The sequence below is a fragment of the Eucyclogobius newberryi genome, unplaced genomic scaffold (assembly GCF_026437365.1).
Source record: "Eucyclogobius newberryi isolate DKJ021-1_F unplaced genomic scaffold, fEucNew1.0.hap1 SCAF_21, whole genome shotgun sequence".
NCBI classification, from domain to species: Eukaryota; Metazoa; Chordata; class Actinopteri; order Gobiiformes; family Gobiidae; genus Eucyclogobius; species Eucyclogobius newberryi.
The window spans coordinates 20,849,316-20,867,333 of record NW_027315846.1 but is presented as its reverse complement, the minus strand read 5'-3'; the positions used below and the strand labels follow the sequence as shown (position 1 = coordinate 20,867,333).

Here is an 18,018-nt window from a genome sequence, read left to right as displayed (position 1 = left end):
CCGTTTCCGGTTACAGCAGTCAGCTGACAGCAGTCACGTGCGAGCTCAAGGTGCGTTCAAAGACAGTCTGTGTGTTTTACAAGAGGACAGTTTGGAGTTTTCAAATCAACTTAAAATGTTTACATTATCTTATATTGTTCTGTGCATGTTAACAAACGTCCAAATGTGTATCCAAAGTGATAAGAAAGGCTCAGAATTGTAGAGAAGACAAAAGGAGAATAGTGTTGATGTGTTGAGTGTCGTGAACGCGTGAAACATCCTGCTGCTGCTGCTGTTGCTGCTGTTGCTGTGACCCTGGAGTTCAGTGATGCCTGCGCCCGGGGCCGTGCTCTGACTGACTCTCGTGTCTCTAGCCCCTCTCCGCCGGAGCAGGACTCTTCTGACCCAGGACTATGGTTCACCGTCCGCCCGGAGAGAGGCTCGATCAGTCCTCTTTCTCCAAACAATAACCTCAGGTGAGCGACATTGTTGTACCCTTTTGTGGCTTCCGCTGTGACTGAGCGGCACAGACAGGACTGTGGTTTGTCCATGGAGCTATTATTGTCTGGCAGCTTTACTTTTTAAGACCAAATGAAAGAAGTTGAGCTTTTATAAAGATAAGAGTGGGTGGAAGTATTGAAAGTAGTGGGGCATTTCATGGAATACCACAAGAATGACTTTCAGTGGTGAAAAACAAGCACAAACAGATGAATAATAGGTTCTGTGTGGTTTTCCAACTGTGATTATATGTGAGTAAATATGGTCCTGGTCCATCAGGTTTGGTGCTGGATTCTTCTTGACTGTTTGGACCTACAGAGCTGCTCTTACATGTACATCACACTGTCCTGAAGAATGGTGCTTATCAGGTTAGGCATGCTGCAGCGAGATGTTAACTGCACAGATGCACTGTACTGATCCTTCATGCTCCTCTAACTGAAGACACGTGTCTTTTTTGTGTTCTTGTGTAATTTATCATTTGAATCTGTAATTGTATTCAAAATATGTATTTTGAGAGGAGACGATTTAGATTTATTTTTGGAATGTAAATGCTGTGTTTGTTGTGTTGGCAGCTGATGATTTGAAATGGAGCAGCTGCACTGGGTCAGGTTCCGCTGTCAGCAGCTATGGGCAGCGAACCACACCCAGGGCAGGTACTCACCCCCGGGCCCCGTTCCAGAGAAGTACTCCCCACAGAGGAGCCCTGGTAAGAGGAGGACCGTGCTGGCCCGCTGGGGCCCACACCAGGAGGAGTACCACAATGCCAGCAAGGCATACAAGGGCAACGCTATCCGCACCACCAAATACAGCCTCCTCACCTTCATCCCCATGAACCTGTTTCAGCAGTTCCACAGGTGGGCAAGAGACCACACTCTTCTGATTATGTATTATTCTTATGTTATCATAAAGTGTAGCCTATGTCAGTGTGGGTTACATTCTAATGAAGCTAAATTAGGCCAAATAAAGCTGTACAGTGGAAGCACCAAACACCAAAGAAGGAGAGGAAGATGAAGAAGAGTCAGCTCTGGAATAAAGCCGGTCGGAATCTGAAAAATCAAGTCTAAAGAAAAGAATAGTGTAAAGGATAAAGTCTGGTGGTAATGTAACGCTTCACTTGGATACCAACCGTCATAAAAGAACAACAACAACATTTATGGTCCATAATGCAGTTGTAGCTGCATTGAATCTGCTTTGGGAACTGTTGTGTCCTAAGCTCAATGAAACCAACACGAAGAAAAGGCTGTTGTGAAACACATAGTCTTTTGAAATACTAAATGCTCCAAACAATTTTGCAATACACATTTTACCATGAGGTTAATGCCATGGTTATCACACATCATGATATTTAGAGATATCTTCATGACCTAGCGCCAGATAGATTGTAGACCAGATAAACATGTCAATTGCTGCATCACAGTTGACAACCTTCATGAAAGCTTGTGGCATTGATGTGGTTTTGAATTTTGGCAGAGTGGCCAATCTGTACTTCCTGTTCCTTGTCCTGCTGAACTGGGTGCCTGTGGTGGAGGCCTTCCAGAAAGAGATCACCATGATTCCTTTGGTGCTGGTTCTTGTTGTCATCGCCATCAAAGATGCTCTGGAGGACTACAGGCGCTACACGTTTGACAAGCGGATCAACAACAACACCACCAAAGTGTACTGCGCGTGAGTACTCTCCCCCAATATTATCAACAATCTTTCATTAATACAGTATACAAGTTTTTGGCTTGAGGATGTGTGTGCTAACATTCTACAATGTTTCTAAATAAATAGCTTTGCTGTTTGAGCATATTTTCAGTATATTACATGACATTGGTCTTTATTTAACAACATAGTAGTTAGAGTATTAAGTCTCAAAATTATAGACTTTGTTTGGACCTTTTACTTACAAGAAATGGTCTGGTTCAATATTATGTTGCAATAGTGTCTTTTTCCTCCACTTGATCGGTTGAACTGAAAACAAATTGGAGAACTTAAATAAAGCATTGACCAGGTGTGAGTCACAGGAGCATTATGACGTCACACACTGTACAGCTTCAGACCACCACGTGCTGCTGTAAAAGCTGGACATTGAGTCTGTTTACCACAGGTCTGGTGTTTCAGGGAGGGGCCAATATTTGCTTTCCGCAGTCATTGCCCTTTCATCCATTTTTGTCTAGTACGTTCACCAGACACGGAAATGACCAGTGGAATATGCAACGGGAAAAGGAGCATGTTGGACTAATGTATAAGCTGTGGTGTGATCTTTGGTGCTGCTCCAGTGATGAGCACCGGAGTAAGAGAATCGTGGTGTCCTCTTGTTGTTGTGATGATCAGCAGACGCAGCTCCTCAAGTCTTATCGGGACAATGGAATACGCACCACCAAGTACACTCTGCTGTCGTTCATACCCAGAAACCTGTTCGAGCAGCTGCATCGGGTCGCCAATATCTACTTCATCTTCATAGCTGCACTCAACTTTGTTCCTGTTGTGGAGGCGTTTGAGCCAGAGATTGCATTTGTGCCCATTACTCTGGTGCTCTTGGTGACAGCTTTAAAAGACATCTGGGAGGACCTCCGCAGGTTTAAGTCCGATCATGAGGTGAACAGGCTTAAGTGCAGCGTTTACTGCAGGTAAACTGACCCAGAGTCTGAAAGACTTTATACACACATGTGCATAGATGTTTATTACAATGTAGAAACACATATTTTAGTTTTTTACTTGTATGTATGTATGGTAGAGTCCCTTTATGTTTACTTTGGACACATCTGTCCGTGCCTTCTGTGTGCAGTAAGCAGAGGGAGTACATAGACTGCTGCTGGAAGGATGTACATGTGGGGGACTTTGTGCGCCTGTCGTGTAATGAGATCATCCCTGCAGACATGCTGCTGCTGCACTCGTCTGACCCCCGTGAGGTCTGCTACATCGAGACAGCCAACTTAGACGGTGAGACCAACCTGAAACAAAGACAGGTGGTTTCCAAAATGGAGGTATGCACTGTTACTCGTGGACATATTCAAACAAACCGTATTTAATACACTATATTTACTGGGCTCCACAAACGTCTTGGTTTTGCCAGTCACTAACAGTAATTATCTACTTGCAATGTATCCTTGCATTTCTATGTTTAGTAAGACACGTTTTGTTAATGTTTAATCTCCTTCTTGCTCTTCTGAACTCTTGCTCTTTCATCTGGCTCTATTTTCCTTTACTTCCTTCTGTTTGAGTAGAGCAGTGCTTCTCACAGAGTGGGACAGGTACATCTTAGGTACATAATGCCACATTCTTATCCTACTTTCTGCTTCTATGTTTTTATTTTTCAGGAAGTGGACTTTGTACCTGAGAATTTTCACTGGCGTATTGAATGTGAGAATCCTAACAACAACCTCTGCAGGTTCAGAGGATATATGTACGTTATTTTAATTATTATGATCAACATTATCACCGTAAAATAAAAAAGGAGTTTTACTGTAGACAAATCCCTCTGTAATCTACTGTATCTTTCCATTTCTTTGTATGCGTTTGGTACATGATGTTGCAGCTGCTCTCAGCACAGAGCAGTCTCCAGAGGCCTGAGCACTGAGCTGTCTAATGTCACTGTTGTGTCTCCACAGGGAGAACCCCAGTGGTGCTCGAGTCGGCCTCCATAACGGCAACCTGCTGCTTCGCAGTTGCACCATCCGCAACTCGGAGTCAGTGGTGGGCATTGTGATTTATGCTGGTGAGTAATTACTGTTATTTTGTAGTATTTTTATATTTGTTGTGCCTTTAGCATCTCTACTTGAGTTGAGCTGGAGAGCTACTGGTGGCTCTTATCATACTATTTTGTATAATGATGTTCTGAATATTTAATAAAAACAATAAAGGCTATTATTAACCCTTTGTTTTTAATCATGAAGGCAGTAGAAATCGAGTGAGATCTGGAGTTACAGAGTAAAGACATGTGCTCTTTGAATCAGGTCATGAAACCAAAGCGATGATGAACAACAGTGGGCCAAGGTACAAGCGCAGCCTTCTGGAGAGACGTCTGAACACTGATGTGCTGTGGTGTGTCCTGCTACTCGTCGTCATGTGCCTCACGGCTGCTATAGGTTTGTATGAACTTTGACTCTTTAAGCAGGCGTTATGTAAAGAGAACACATCTTTGGTAAACTCTGTCTGAAATAAATGACGCAGTGAGGGGCAGTTTCTCTTTAATATATAGATTTGTGTTTAGGTCATGGTCTTTGGCTAAAGCGACTTAAAGATCCAATCTTTCAAGTGGATGGAGAAACATCCCCTGCATTGGCTGGCTTCTATGTCTTTTGGACCATGATCATAGTGCTACAGGTAAAACGCTTTTCCTCAATGGACCAGGACCCCACTAAAATGAAAAGTCAAAATCAGTCCCAATCTTAAACATTTTTGTTTTCACTAAACATATAATCCTTCTCTTTATAAATAGGTGCTGATCCCCGTCTCACTCTATGTTTCAATTGAAATAGTCAAACTTGGTCAGATCTTCTTCATCCACAATGACCTGGACTTTTACAATGAGCACATGGACTCCAGGATCCAGTGCCGAGCTCTGAACATCACAGAGGACCTGGGACAGGTGCAGTACGTCTTCTCTGACAAAACTGGAACTCTGACGGAGAACAAGATGATGTTCCGTCGTTGCAGCATCTACGGAGTGGAATATCCTCACGACGACAATGGTGAGATACCAGGTCACACTCTAAATAATAATGCTAAATACTAATGTTAATCTAAATGATACAGCCCTTTTGATACTGTAACTATGAGACGTGCATATGCAGGGCGCAGGCTGCAGGTGTACAGTGCAGAGAAGGAGGAGGCGCAGCGCTGCTCTCTGACCCCGAGGTCGGGCTCCAGGCGGAAGTCTCTGAGCTGCCGCTCTCTGAGCTGTAACCGCAGCTCTGTGTCACTCAACAATCTGACAGACGACTCTGAGGAGGAGGAGGAGCGGCTGTCCTGTACCAGCCAGCGCCGACCCAGTGCCTTCTACAGCCACATGGTACGTCAACATAAGATAGATGAGCCTTAAGTATATATCTATGGAGTTCTAAATCACTGTTATTGTGGCGTTCAGGCGAAGGATGTGGTGCCAGACTGTGAGCTGCTGACAAAGCTGAGCTGGCTGTGTTCTCCTGACCTGAATGTGACGGACAGTGCCAAAGCCTTCTCCAGCTTGGAGCTGGCCTTCATCACAGATTTCTTTCTGGCACTAGCCATTTGCAACAGTGTGGTTGTGTCTTCCCCAACCCAGTCTCTAAAAGTGGTGAGTCCAACCCTTGCATACATATTTTTGCAAAACAATATTTCTTGTAGTATCAGGGCTGGTTTTCAGTTAATTCTGATCAGAGAAGTGAGAGGGAAGATGCTGCTGCCCCTCCTCTCCCGCTCGCTTCTTCATCGTCCCTGTTCGCCTTTGATTATTACTGATAATAAAGTTGCCTGACACTTTTGCAGATGCGTCGAAGCCTTAAGGTCAGGTCTTTTTCTGCATGTGAAGCTGAGCACGGCGCCTGAAAGTAAAGCTGCAAACTCGTACATGAAACAAGAAATGACCAATCAAATTTGCGCTTATGTTGATGTGTAATGCATGTATTGTGTGATGTGATAGACTCATGAGGAGAACAGATGTGATACAGTCAGAACTACCCTCAGTGTCACAGACAATACAGTCTATGGTCAGAGTCCATCTCCAAACAAGCATCTCTGTGGGCAGCACACAGCTGGTTATAAAGGTTTCAGGTGCCACTTGAATAACATTATTATTTCAAACTATTTTCAGACAGATACGGGTGATTTAACAATGGTGTGTGAGCGCGCACAAGATGAAATGTGTGCTTTAAGTGTTTCTCTTGACGTTCTTTGAGACGATACTTATATGATCTTGACAGTTAACTTGGTCCCGACTAAGTTACTTTGTGCCTTGTTACTACACCACATTGGTGGAGTGGAGCTGAGGATTTAATGTTGATAGTTCCTTCACTGAGCTGCAAAGGCTGCACTAGCACTAATTCATGATGGGTGCAGCAGTAGCAAAATAAAAATGAAAGACTCATGTGAGGCTCATCCTGCCTCTGAGTGGATAATTGTATGTAGAACTAAAACTCCAATGACAACATAAACAACTTGGCTGTTTTGTGCCAAATGATTTTGTAATTAAGAATTATCCAGCATTACAATTGTCATAATTTAAAATCAATATTTGTTTTGAACATGTTTTCCTCATATCTGGGGGAACAGATTGTTCATGGTTATTAAATTTGAATTATAATTTTTACATGAATCAAAGAGTTCCATCCCTGCTCTTGAACCCAAGACAAACAGTTGTACTCTGGTTGTGTATTTATATTGACCCTATATACTAAGTACTCCTCCTGAACTGTTTACCCTGTGTTTCTACAGCTCCCCCCGCCTCAGACATCTCTGCGATCGCTGGAGCAGATCAAACTAATGTTCCAATGCTTTAACCTGTCTGCGCTCCCAGTGCTGCCCTCTCTGCCGTCCCCTCTGAAGAGCAGCCCCCTAAGTCTGGCCTCCAAGTTCTTTACCCCAGGAAAGACTGGCTCTTTCACTGTCCCTAAAACTGCTTCAGAGGGCTGCATTCAGACCGCAAACCCAGAAGACTTCAGTATAAATGGTATAACCTAGATCCAGAAGTATTATTGTGTTGAATTGCTCTTTTAAGATTTGTGTCACAAAATATGTCTTAGTAAGAAAAGAAAAGTGATTTGTAATGTGTGGTAGAGCTGATGATCTTGTATCTTGTCATTCTGAAAATGTCAATCAATATTACTTGCTGTGGGGGAAAGAAAGCATCTATTTATTTTTCTAGTTGGTGAAAAGATGAGTGTTCCTGAGGATGAAGAAGTTCCTAGGTTGATCCTTTATGAGGCAGCTGCTGCTGCTGCTGCGGCGGCGGTGGAGGCCGGTGTGGACAGTGATCACACGGCGCTGTATGAGGCAGAGAGTCCTGACGAGGCGGCTCTGGTGTACACAGCCCGAGCGTACCACATCACTCTGAAGGGGCGCTCTGCAGACAGCCTCCTGGTGGAGCTTCCCATGGGGGGCTCTGTGCACGTGCCCCTGCTGCACGTCCTGCCCTTTGACTCCAACAGGAAAAGGATGTCTGTGGTGGTGCGGCACCCTCTCACGGGACAGGTGGTCGTCTACACCAAGGGAGCAGACTCTGTCCTCATGGACCTGACCCGCTCACCCAAAGGTACAACAGATTTTTGGCTTCATTATTTTTCGTCTCAAATGAGGCAGTTTTCGTTGCTCCTTGTGCTTGACACGTACTTTACATATCAGAGAAACAGAAATTGTGTTCTAATTGAACTGGAACTTTCTTTTTGATTTTTTTGCATAGTTTATCTTTGTCTAAGTTCTGTTGCCTTCCCAATGTGTTTGCAGCTTTGCAGCTTAGTGAAAATGTCTACCGTCATATCCGATTGCAGACGCAGCAGCACCTGGACAGCTATGCCAGAGAGGGGCTACGCACACTGTGCATTGCTACAAAGGTAAATCTATAAAACTATACCTGTGATACATCTCCCCTGTCACCTAAAACCAGCTGCTCCTGTGTTTGAGCAGACAATGGAGGAGGAGGAGTATGCTGTGTGGTTGAAGACTCAGCTGTTAGCAGAAAGCAGCATCGAGAACCGAGAGGAGCTGATGCTGTACTCGGCTCAGGCCCTGGAGACTAACTTGACTCTTTTGGGTAACGGTGGACACACACACACACACACACGTTCACAGTCACACCTTCACATCACATCAACATACATTTACTTCCTGGGGACTGATCCTGCCCCTTTACCATAGTCACTACTTTACACGCTAACTTTGACCTAATAATAGAAGAGAAGGGAGGCAGGTCACGAATTGAGGGTGTGTTCAGATTTGAGTCCCCACCATGTGATAAATACTGAGAGAAGTAATCCCAGCTGTGTGTGCTGTGTGCACAGGGGCCACAGGGATTCTGGACCGCCTGCAGGAGGAGGTCCCTGAAACCATTGAAGCTCTGCAGAGGGCTGATGTTAAAGTATGGATCCTCACAGGGGACAAACAGGAGACCGCAATCAACATTGCCTTTGCTTGTAAACTACTGTGCCCTTCTGACCAGCTGCTGACCGTCAACTGTGAGGATAAGGTCAGCTCCCACAAACATCACCGGACACTAGCGCTGTACAGTTCACAAGATGGAGTCTTTGTGGCTCTGCTTGGATTAAGATTTGTTCTAGAAAGAAATATAAATATAGTGGAAACTTTCAGATGTCATGTACTGTGCTTCAAATGAGATGCAATGTTGGTTGTGATTGTGTTTTTCAGGAGAGCTATGCCATGTTAGTGCAGGATTTTCTCCATAGAATCACCAGCTCTGATGTCTCTGGCACAGGGGCCCCCGGTGGAGGGGCCCCCTGCACAGGCACAGTTAGCTCTGTGCTGGTTATTGATGGCCACACTCTGGACTGGGCTCTTCAGCCCGAACTCCAGAGCGAGTTTCTGGAACTGAGCAAACATTGCAAAGCAGTCATCTGCTGCAGATCCACTCCACTCCAGAAGAGCCAAGTGGTGCGGCTGGTCCGGGACAAGCTGAAGGTCATGACCCTGGCTGTGGGTAAGAGCAACACCACCAGAGGATTTGGCCAATGGCAGAAATAACACATGTAGTAGACTTTAGTCTGTTTTTAATGTTTTAGGTGATGGAGCCAATGATGTGAGCATGATCCAGGTGGCAGATGTCGGTGTGGGGATTTCTGGCCAGGAGGGGATGCAGGTGCCGCCCACCACCCTGTTCAAGACACTTTATTTAAGAAGCTATAATGATAACTGGGAATGTGCATAAATCAAGCACGTCGCTGTTTTTTCTTTCAGGCTGTGATGTCCAGTGACTTTGCCATCTCCAGGTTCAAACACCTGAGGAAGCTGCTGCTGGTGCATGGTCACTGGTGTTACACGCGACTGGCAAATATGATCCTCTACTTTATCTACAAGAATGTGGTGAGAGACAGTTCATGTTGAAACCTGCTTTAACTTCTCTCTGTGGTCTTTACATACAGTTTGTCTTTTTGTTGCAGATGTATGTGAATCTGCTGTTCTGGTACCAGTTCTTCTGCGGTTTCTCTGGGAGTGTTATGACCAATGCATGGGTTCTCATCCTTTTTAACCTGATCTTCACCTCTGTGCCTCCTCTGATCTACGGGGTTCTGGATCAGGACAGTCCTGTAGACGTTCTGATGGCCTATCCTGAGCTCTACCTGAGAGCAAGATCGTCTAAGGTCAGTGGCCTGCTTTACTTTACAAGAAGGTTTTTTGATTGATTGATTGATTGATTGATTGATTGATTTTGGGAGCTACTGCACTCTATTTGGTCACTACGGGGGATTCCATCAAAGTCGCTTAATAAGTTCAGGCTTATCCCTAAATCCTGGGCTGAATCTTGCTCTATCTTTAGCTTCAATGCGTTGAAATAAATACTCCTGGGTCTATCCAACGCTAATTCAAGCCGGTGACATTACCGAGAATGAGCTAAAAAGGAGCACCAGTCGTGATGTTTTTTATGATCCGTGAATAGCTGGATTAGTAAAATGGAAGTTTTCAGTTTATTCTGAACAGAGGCACTGATCTCCCAAGTTGCCTGACACTAATGCGGGAGCCGTAAGGTCTTTATCTGCAGGTGGAGCAGGAAGCGCTGTGCGAAAACGTGAAGCAGTCACAAAACTCTTCACGTGTAACGAGACACGACCAATTAAAGCGCTTCTGGGGTTCTGTCGGCGCACAAAAGCAGCAGGAAGGCTCTATGGATTTAACCTCACACCAACAGCCAAAGCAGAAAATAAATACTTTTTATTAGTGTTTGAACATTGTATTGATCAAAATAAATCCTTATGAGCAATTACATGTTATTTAGTACAGTAAAAATGTAGGTAAAGATCACTATGATATTGTTGGCTCTGAGCGGTTATATTATGTGGGCCTATATCGCGTCCACAGACTCGTCTTTCCAGCACCGGAGCTCGCGGCTGGTTATGAAAGTTTCAGGCGCCACTTGAATGAAAAGTCATTTTAAAACTATATTTAGACAAAGAGTGATTTAACACAGATGTGAGAGCGTACATGCTAAAACTTGTGAAGATAATCTAATCTTGTAAATTAACCTGGTCCTGACCAAGTTTGTTCCTGGATGCTTGTTACTACAGCAACTCGGAGCCAACTCTGGCTAGCCACGTTTTGACAATTTGACAAGCCTGGTTTGCGTAAATAAATCAGGCGTTGGCTTTATTCTTGCATCATGGAATACCCCCCTTGTCCCTGTTTGTTACTTTAACGTGAATGCGACCTTCTCGCAGGCCTACGATCCCTTGATGTTCTGGATGAACATTCTGGATGCCTTTTACCAGAGCCTTATCTGCTTCTTCATTCCATACTTTGTAAGTTTACCTGTGGCCTTTATATTTCAGTGTGCGTGGACAGTAAGGTCTTCACATGTTCTGTTTTTCAGGCCTATAGGGACTCAGACATCGGCGTGCTGTCCTTTGGTTCACCCATAAATGCCTCAGCGCTGTTCATCATCCTGCTGCACCAGGTCGTGGAGAGCCACACTCTGGTCAGTGCGGCTCTGTGTTGTATGTTGTGTGTGATGACAGAGTTGTGTGTGTCTAAAGTTGTGTCTCTGTCTGCAGACATGGATCCATGGCCTGGTGTTCCTGCTCAGTGCTGGCTCATACTTCACCTTCGTGCTGGTCGTTAGTGTGCTGTGTGTGACCTGCAGCCCTCCCACCAACCCTCTGGGAGTGGAAACACTGCAAATGTCACAACCAGCCTTCTATTTAGTGTGTACTTTAACTACTGTAACAGCACTGTTACCCAGGTAACTCAACCCAACACATGGCTCAATCATTTCACCTTTAGGTGCCTTTAAGTTGCTGCTGTGACCCAGAATGAGTTGTGAAAAGCTGTTTTATGTTCAAATATTATTAGTCAAAGCATTTCTGTGGAATAAACAGTGTGTATTGTGTTTGGAGAAGGTTGTGAACACACTGTTTACTGTAAGTAAGAAATACTGTGTCTGATTGTGCCCCCTGGTGTTTGTTTCAGGCTGTTGTTTCGAGCGCTGAAAAACTCTTCTGGTCTTAATGTGCACTCTCCAGTTTCCTCTGGCACTGTCAGAGGAGCACCGCAGTGTACTTTGAGCTCCAGCAGGCCAGATGTAGAGCCCAGCAGAGGCTCTGTGCTGTCCTGACCTCGACATTATTATTACTCCACCATCACTGTGCATCCAATGCAACTGTTGGTTAGGTTATGACTGTATAAAAAAACTGACTGTTGAATGTTGAAAACTTATTGATTTACCTGACTGAACTGCACATTTTCCAATGGAGAAATGGTTCACAAAAAAGTACACGAGAACCTTTTCTCCCATCAGGTGCTATTTTATGATTTCACCATCAACGCAAAATGACAATATGACAAAGTCCTATTGTGTTGTTCATGTCTTATTTGTTTGATTTTAATGTTCCTAAAGCATTGAGGAACATTAAGATATCTGTAGATAATGTATTATTTGTAAAATGGTATCAATTTACAAGACCTCAGTTACAATGAATCCCTCTTCATCATGAAGACATTGTGTTGTCAGTGTTTAGTGAGGTCACAGTCAGTGTGGAGGTCTCTTCTCTGCTGCATATGGGACCAGTGGCATCACTGGCACGCAGCAGACACCAAAACCTTGCATGCGGTTTGCAAAAAAAAGTGCCTTACATTTAGCAATTTCACTCATTTAACAATCCAACAACTGTCCCTTTTGCTGTTACTGTTCAAATGTTTACAATTTTGCATTGGCAAATAAATAAATTGTATTTATTTTATTATTCATGAGTTTTAATATATAATCTAATGATTTTACACTCCATATCAAATCAAGGGTGGATTGCACCCATGTTGCCTTATTTAAATTATTCCTGACATTTTTTACATTTGTAGGCCCTTGATTGACTGTATTTACAAACTCCTCAAACTCTAAATAAAGACATTTGCAATTAAACGGATCACCTTTTCCTTAACTTCATCTATCTATTATAATATTAATAATGTTATTATCATTATTATCATGACTTTCCTCGTGCACTTTCTTCTGTCACTGGTTTTTCCAGTTCCTCTTTGCGCTCAGCACGCGCCGTGGAACAGAGTCCAGCAGAGGACGGTTCAGTTGAGACGTGAAGGGCCAACGGAACGTGAAGGGCCAAAGGAACGCGAAGGGCCGAAGGGCCAAAGGAACGTGAAGGGCCAAAGGAACATGCGTTTGTCCTCCACAGAGAGCATCAGTGAAGCGGACATGGGCGACGAGCTGGAGACGCTGGGGTGAGTGCGCCTTCAATGAGAAGTCATAATGTGGACTATTCTGAGCTGCCGCTTTATTAAGAAGGTTTAGTGTTCAAAGAGGATCAGAAGCTGGGGACTATAATTATGTTGAATTATTCAAGGCAGCTTTTTGTTATTCCTTTGGCAAAATATTACAGGCAAAACTCTGAAATAGCTCAAATCCCCTCTGCATTTTTTGTATCTAAAGTGTCATCAAAAGGAAGACATTTAAACCTGGCTCTAAGTGGGATTTTGGCCTCTTTACACATAATATGAAAACATTAATTTCTTTAAGTATATCTTAGTAAATTACAGAAGAAGTTTCAAATTTATATTGCTAAATTGAGTATTTTTTCCTATTCACCTGCAGTGTCTCGCTTAATGTATTCTGTTATGTTATATATATATGTATGTATGTATATATATATATATATATAGGCATATATATATATATATATATGCATATATATATATATATATATATATATATATATATATATATATATGCATATATATATATGTATATATATATATATAGGCATATATATATATAGGCATATATATATATATATATATATATATATATATATATTTTTTTTTTTAACCTCATGCCTATGCCTATGCCTATATATATATATATATATATATATATATATATATATATATATATATATATATATATATATATATATATATATATATATATATATATATATATATATATATATATATATATATATAGGCATAGGCATAGGCATAGGCATGAGGTTAAAAATAGGCATGATATGTACATATATATATGTACATATCATGCCTATTTTTAACTTTATTTTAACTTTACTTTACTTAGTACTTACTACTTTATATATCTGGTAGCTAGGGATGCAGAACTTAACCCACGTTCAGGTTCAAGTCCGGATTTGAATCCAGAGGTTTAGGTTCAGGTCCTGACCTAATGAGTCCGGCTGAACCCATGCCATTTTTGCATAATATTATAACAGCGTAACACAAGCTACTTGGCTAAATTAAGTTGAAGACACATGAACAAGGACGACTATCAAACACAAGGCTTAACTGCAGTGAAATAAACTCAATTTATCTGGTTTATTCACTGTTTATTAACAGAAGTTACAACTTACAAATCACAAGCTGCGAGCTGCTAACACACATTCATGTGTTTTACTAGAGGAACAACTCCCGAACAAGAGCATGTTGAGTATTGGTATTGGAGCAGCTGTTTCAGCTGATACTATGTTTGTCAAGTGTATTACTGGTTTGACTGGGCTGTTCCCACACTTGAAGTTTAATGCTTTAGATACATTTCCACTCTTTAATTTTGCAGATCCATTGGGATCAAAGTCAGGTAAAAACCTTCAAAAACTAGCATAACAGTCAACTCGAACCACTATAAATCAATCAATCAATCAATCAATCAACTTAGCAGTATCAAAAATAGAACATACATTTTCTTTACACAACACACAATACATCATATTAACAGCATTAAACACCAGCCCATATTTAACAACTGTAGAATACACAATACTATTATAAAATATAAGCTCCAATTAATGAATCCAGCGATTAAACAATATTACTTTGACTTAGTATTTACTTAGATGTATAAATATGTATGTTGCACATTAACCCACCTAAATAAATGCTACATCACAACATAACACAGTTATTTCATTCATATTGTAGCGACCCTAATGTTAAGTATTATCTGGTTAAATGTTCCTTTCGCATTGTTGTTAATGCATTGTTATTGTGTGGAGTCCAGGTCATTACATATTGCGTGTGCGTGTGGTCTTTGGGTTACAGCCAACAATAACCAACTCTGTTCAAGAAATAAAGTGACAACTTGTGAGCACTAAACCAGCATCACTGACCTGAGCGAGAAGTTACAATATTTACACCCAAACCAACCACCCGCTCCTTTAACAAGCGTCTTAAACTAACACACGGAGCATCCCCACTGGAGCTATTGTTTTGTTGTTTGTGTTGCACTGAGTCACCAGGACAAGCTTCTATGTTTGTGAATTTTGTTCATTGACAAATGACAATCAACCTTATTCCTATTACGATTCTAAATATACAGGCTAAACTTGTAAAATTATAAGGTTTAGTCAAAATAAGATGAAAACTACAATTTGGAGCACTGAACTCCATGATAGCTGTGATTTTAATTTGGTAAACAATTCAGAATCCAGAAAAGGAAAAAAAAGTGATAATAATAATAATAATAATAATAATAATGATAATGATGATAATGATAATGTTGATGATAACTCTTGTTTGTTTGTTTGTTTCTGAACAAGGTCCAAAGCACTTCACACAACACAAGTTAGAAAGAATAAAAAACACATTAAAAAAAACAATTATTACTCAACGTTAAATGCTTTTTTAAATATAAATATTTTCAAATGCTTCTTAAAAGTCCAAAGACAATTAATCTGTCTAATGTCAAGGGGGAGAGAGTCCCAGAGGGAGGGGCACGTACAGAAAAGGCACGGCCCCCTTTAGCGAGTACTTAGTAGAGTACTTCTTGTGCGGTGGTACTTTCATGGTCCTTTGGTGATTGTTTGTTGACGTGTGTGTTGTGTCCTGAAGGTGGTACCACTATGACCTGTCCCGTCACGCTGCAGAGGCCCTGCTGATGAACAATGGAGTGGATGGGAGTTACCTCCTGAGGAACAGCAACGAGGGTCCCCAGAGCTTTGCCCTCTCTGTGCGGTGAGACTCCTCAGATCATTCAAGGATCTTCGTTTTTTTACATTCTTAAATAGGCCTGTCACAAAATCGTTCAATAAGGCAAGGCAAGTTTATCTGTAGAGCACATTTCCTACACAAGGCAATTCAAAGTGCTTCACACAGCAGGAAAAATGCATTCAAATCACAACGAGATCATAGAAACAGAAATACAATTAAATTAACTAATTAAGAAAAAAAACTAAAAACTAAAAGTCATAAAAGAGAAGAGTGCCTGTCTCACATCTTCAGCTGTAGAAGCCTGTCTCACATCTTCAGCTGTAGAAGCCTGTCTCACATCTTCAGGTGTAGAAGCCTGTCTCACATCTTCAGGTGTAGAAGCCCGTCTCACATCTTCAGGTGTAGAAGCCTGTCTCACATCTTCAGCTGTAGAAGCCTGTCTCACATCTTCAGGTGTAGAAGCCTGTCTCACATCTTCAGGTGTAGAAGCCTGTCTCACATCTTCAGCTGTAGAAGCCTGTCTCACATGTTCACCTGTAGAAGCCTGTCTCACATCTTCAGGTGTAGAAGCCCGTCTCACATCTTCAGGTGTAGAAGCCTGTCTCACATCTTCAGGTGTAGAAGCCTGTCTCACATCTTCAGGTGTAGAGGCCTGTCTCACATCTTCAGGTGTAGAAGCCTGTCTCACATGTTCACCTGTAGAAGCCTGTCTCACATCTTCAGGTGTAGAAGCCCGTCTCACATCTTCAGGTGTAGAAGCCTGTCTCACATCTTCAGGTGTAGAAGCCCGTCTCACATCTTCAGCTGTAGAAGCCTGTCTCACATGTTCACCTGTAGAAGCCTGTCTCACATGTTCACCTGTAGAAGCCTGTCTCACATCTTCAGGTGTAGAAGCCTGTCTCACATCTTCAGGTGTAGAAGCCCGTCTCACATCTTCAGGTGTAGAAGCCCGTCTCACATCTTCAGGTGTAGAAGCCCGTCTCACATCTTCAGCTGTAGAAGCCTGTCTCACATCTTCAGCTGTAGAAGCCTGTCTCACATCTTCAGGTGTAGAAGCCTGTCTCACATCTTCAGGTGTAGAAGCCCGTCTCACATCTTCAGGTGTAGAAGCCTGTCTCACATCTTCAGCTGTAGAAGCCTGTCTCACATCTTCAGGTGTAGAAGCCTGTCTCACATCTTCAGGTGTAGAAGCCTGTCTCACATCTTCAGCTGTAGAAGCCTGTCTCACATGTTCACCTGTAGAAGCCTGTCTCACATCTTCAGGTGTAGAAGCCCGTCTCACATCTTCAGGTGTAGAAGCCTGTCTCACATCTTCAGGTGTAGAAGCCTGTCTCACATCTTCAGGTGTAGAGGCCTGTCTCACATCTTCAGGTGTAGAAGCCTGTCTCACATGTTCACCTGTAGAAGCCTGTCTCACATCTTCAGGTGTAGAAGCCCGTCTCACATCTTCAGGTGTAGAAGCCTGTCTCACATCTTCAGGTGTAGAAGCCCGTCTCACATCTTCAGCTGTAGAAGCCTGTCTCACATGTTCACCTGTAGAAGCCTGTCTCACATGTTCACCTGTAGAAGCCTGTCTCACATCTTCAGGTGTAGAAGCCTGTCTCACATCTTCAGGTGTAGAAGCCCGTCTCACATCTTCAGGTGTAGAAGCCCGTCTCACATCTTCAGGTGTAGAAGCCCGTCTCACATCTTCAGCTGTAGAAGCCTGTCTCACATCTTCAGCTGTAGAAGCCTGTCTCACATCTTCAGGTGTAGAAGCCTGTCTCACATCTTCAGGTGTAGAAGCCCGTCTCACATCTTCAGGTGTAGAAGCCTGTCTCACATCTTCAGCTGTAGAAGCCTGTCTCACATCTTCAGGTGTAGAAGCCTGTCTCACATCTTCAGGTGTAGAAGCCTGTCTCACATCTTCAGCTGTAGAAGCCTGTCTCACATGTTCACCTGTAGAAGCCTGTCTCACATCTTCAGGTGTAGAAGCCCGTCTCACATCTTCAGGTGTAGAAGCCTGTCTCACATCTTCAGGTGTAGAAGCCTGTCTCACATCTTCAGGTGTAGAGGCCTGTCTCACATCTTCAGGTGTAGAAGCCTGTCTCACATGTTCACCTGTAGAAGCCTGTCTCACATCTTCAGGTGTAGAAGCCCGTCTCACATCTTCAGGTGTAGAAGCCTGTCTCACATCTTCAGGTGTAGAAGCCCGTCTCACATCTTCAGGTGTAGAAGCCCGTCTCACATCTTCAGGTGTAGAAGCCCGTCTCACATCTTCAGGTGTAGAAGCCCGTCTCACATCTTCAGGTGTAGAAGCCTGTCTCACATCTTCAGGTGTAGAAGCCCGTCTCACATCTTCAGGTGTAGAAGCCCGTCTCACATCTTCAGGTGTAGAAGCCCGTCTCACATCTTCAGGTGTAGAAGCCCGTCTCACATCTTCAGGTGTAGAAGCCTGTCTCACATCTTCAGGTGTAGAAGCCCGTCTCACATCTT

At 42.9% G+C, this 18,018-nt stretch overlaps 2 protein-coding genes across 3 annotated transcripts in view; both read left to right on the top strand.

The window, feature by feature from the left end:
• Positions 1-259: 259 nt before the first annotated feature.
• atp10d (ATPase phospholipid transporting 10D) lies at positions 260-12,041 on the top strand. Of its 2 annotated transcripts, XM_072457181.1 has the most exons (24): positions 260-455; positions 1,050-1,331; positions 1,948-2,142; positions 3,248-3,446; positions 3,780-3,865; positions 4,071-4,177; positions 4,416-4,547; positions 4,673-4,785; positions 4,901-5,153; positions 5,256-5,473; positions 5,549-5,737; positions 6,874-7,108; positions 7,304-7,690; positions 7,882-7,988; positions 8,062-8,188; positions 8,436-8,620; positions 8,800-9,088; positions 9,171-9,247; positions 9,346-9,471; positions 9,549-9,749; positions 10,821-10,901; positions 10,973-11,077; positions 11,154-11,341; positions 11,569-12,038. In XM_072457181.1, exons 2-24 carry the CDS (start codon positions 1,063-1,065, stop codon positions 11,711-11,713), a joined length of 4,014 nt encoding a protein of 1,337 aa, XP_072313282.1. In that variant the 5' UTR covers positions 260-455; positions 1,050-1,062; the 3' UTR covers positions 11,714-12,038. The 2 variants fall into 2 exon arrangements, with proteins under 2 accessions (XP_072313282.1, XP_072313283.1); XM_072457182.1 differs by lacking the exons at positions 260-455; positions 1,050-1,331; positions 1,948-2,142 and adding an exon at positions 2,656-3,089 and having other exon boundaries at positions 11,569-12,041.
• Positions 12,042-12,725: 684 nt separating this feature from the next.
• Positions 12,726-18,018, top strand: part of dapp1 (dual adaptor of phosphotyrosine and 3-phosphoinositides) — a 13,872-nt gene continuing 8,579 nt past the window's right edge. Inside the window, exons 1-2 of the mRNA XM_072457187.1 lie at positions 12,726-12,831; positions 15,445-15,567. Coding sequence (XP_072313288.1) covers positions 12,767-12,831; positions 15,445-15,567 — 188 coding nt within the window. The 5' untranslated portion in view covers positions 12,726-12,766. The remainder of the gene's footprint in view (positions 12,832-15,444; positions 15,568-18,018) is intronic.

Coding starts and splice junctions, on each gene's coding strand:
- atp10d (XM_072457181.1), top strand. CDS start 1,063: ATGGAGCAGCTGCACTGGGTCAGGTTCCGCTGTCAGCAGCTATGGGCA. Junction 7,989..8,061: donor CACTGTGCATTGCTACAAAG/GTAAATCTATAA, acceptor GTGTTTGAGCAG/ACAATGGAGGAGGAGGAGTA. Junction 9,472..9,548: donor ACTTTATCTACAAGAATGTG/GTGAGAGACAGT, acceptor TTTTTGTTGCAG/ATGTATGTGAATCTGCTGTT.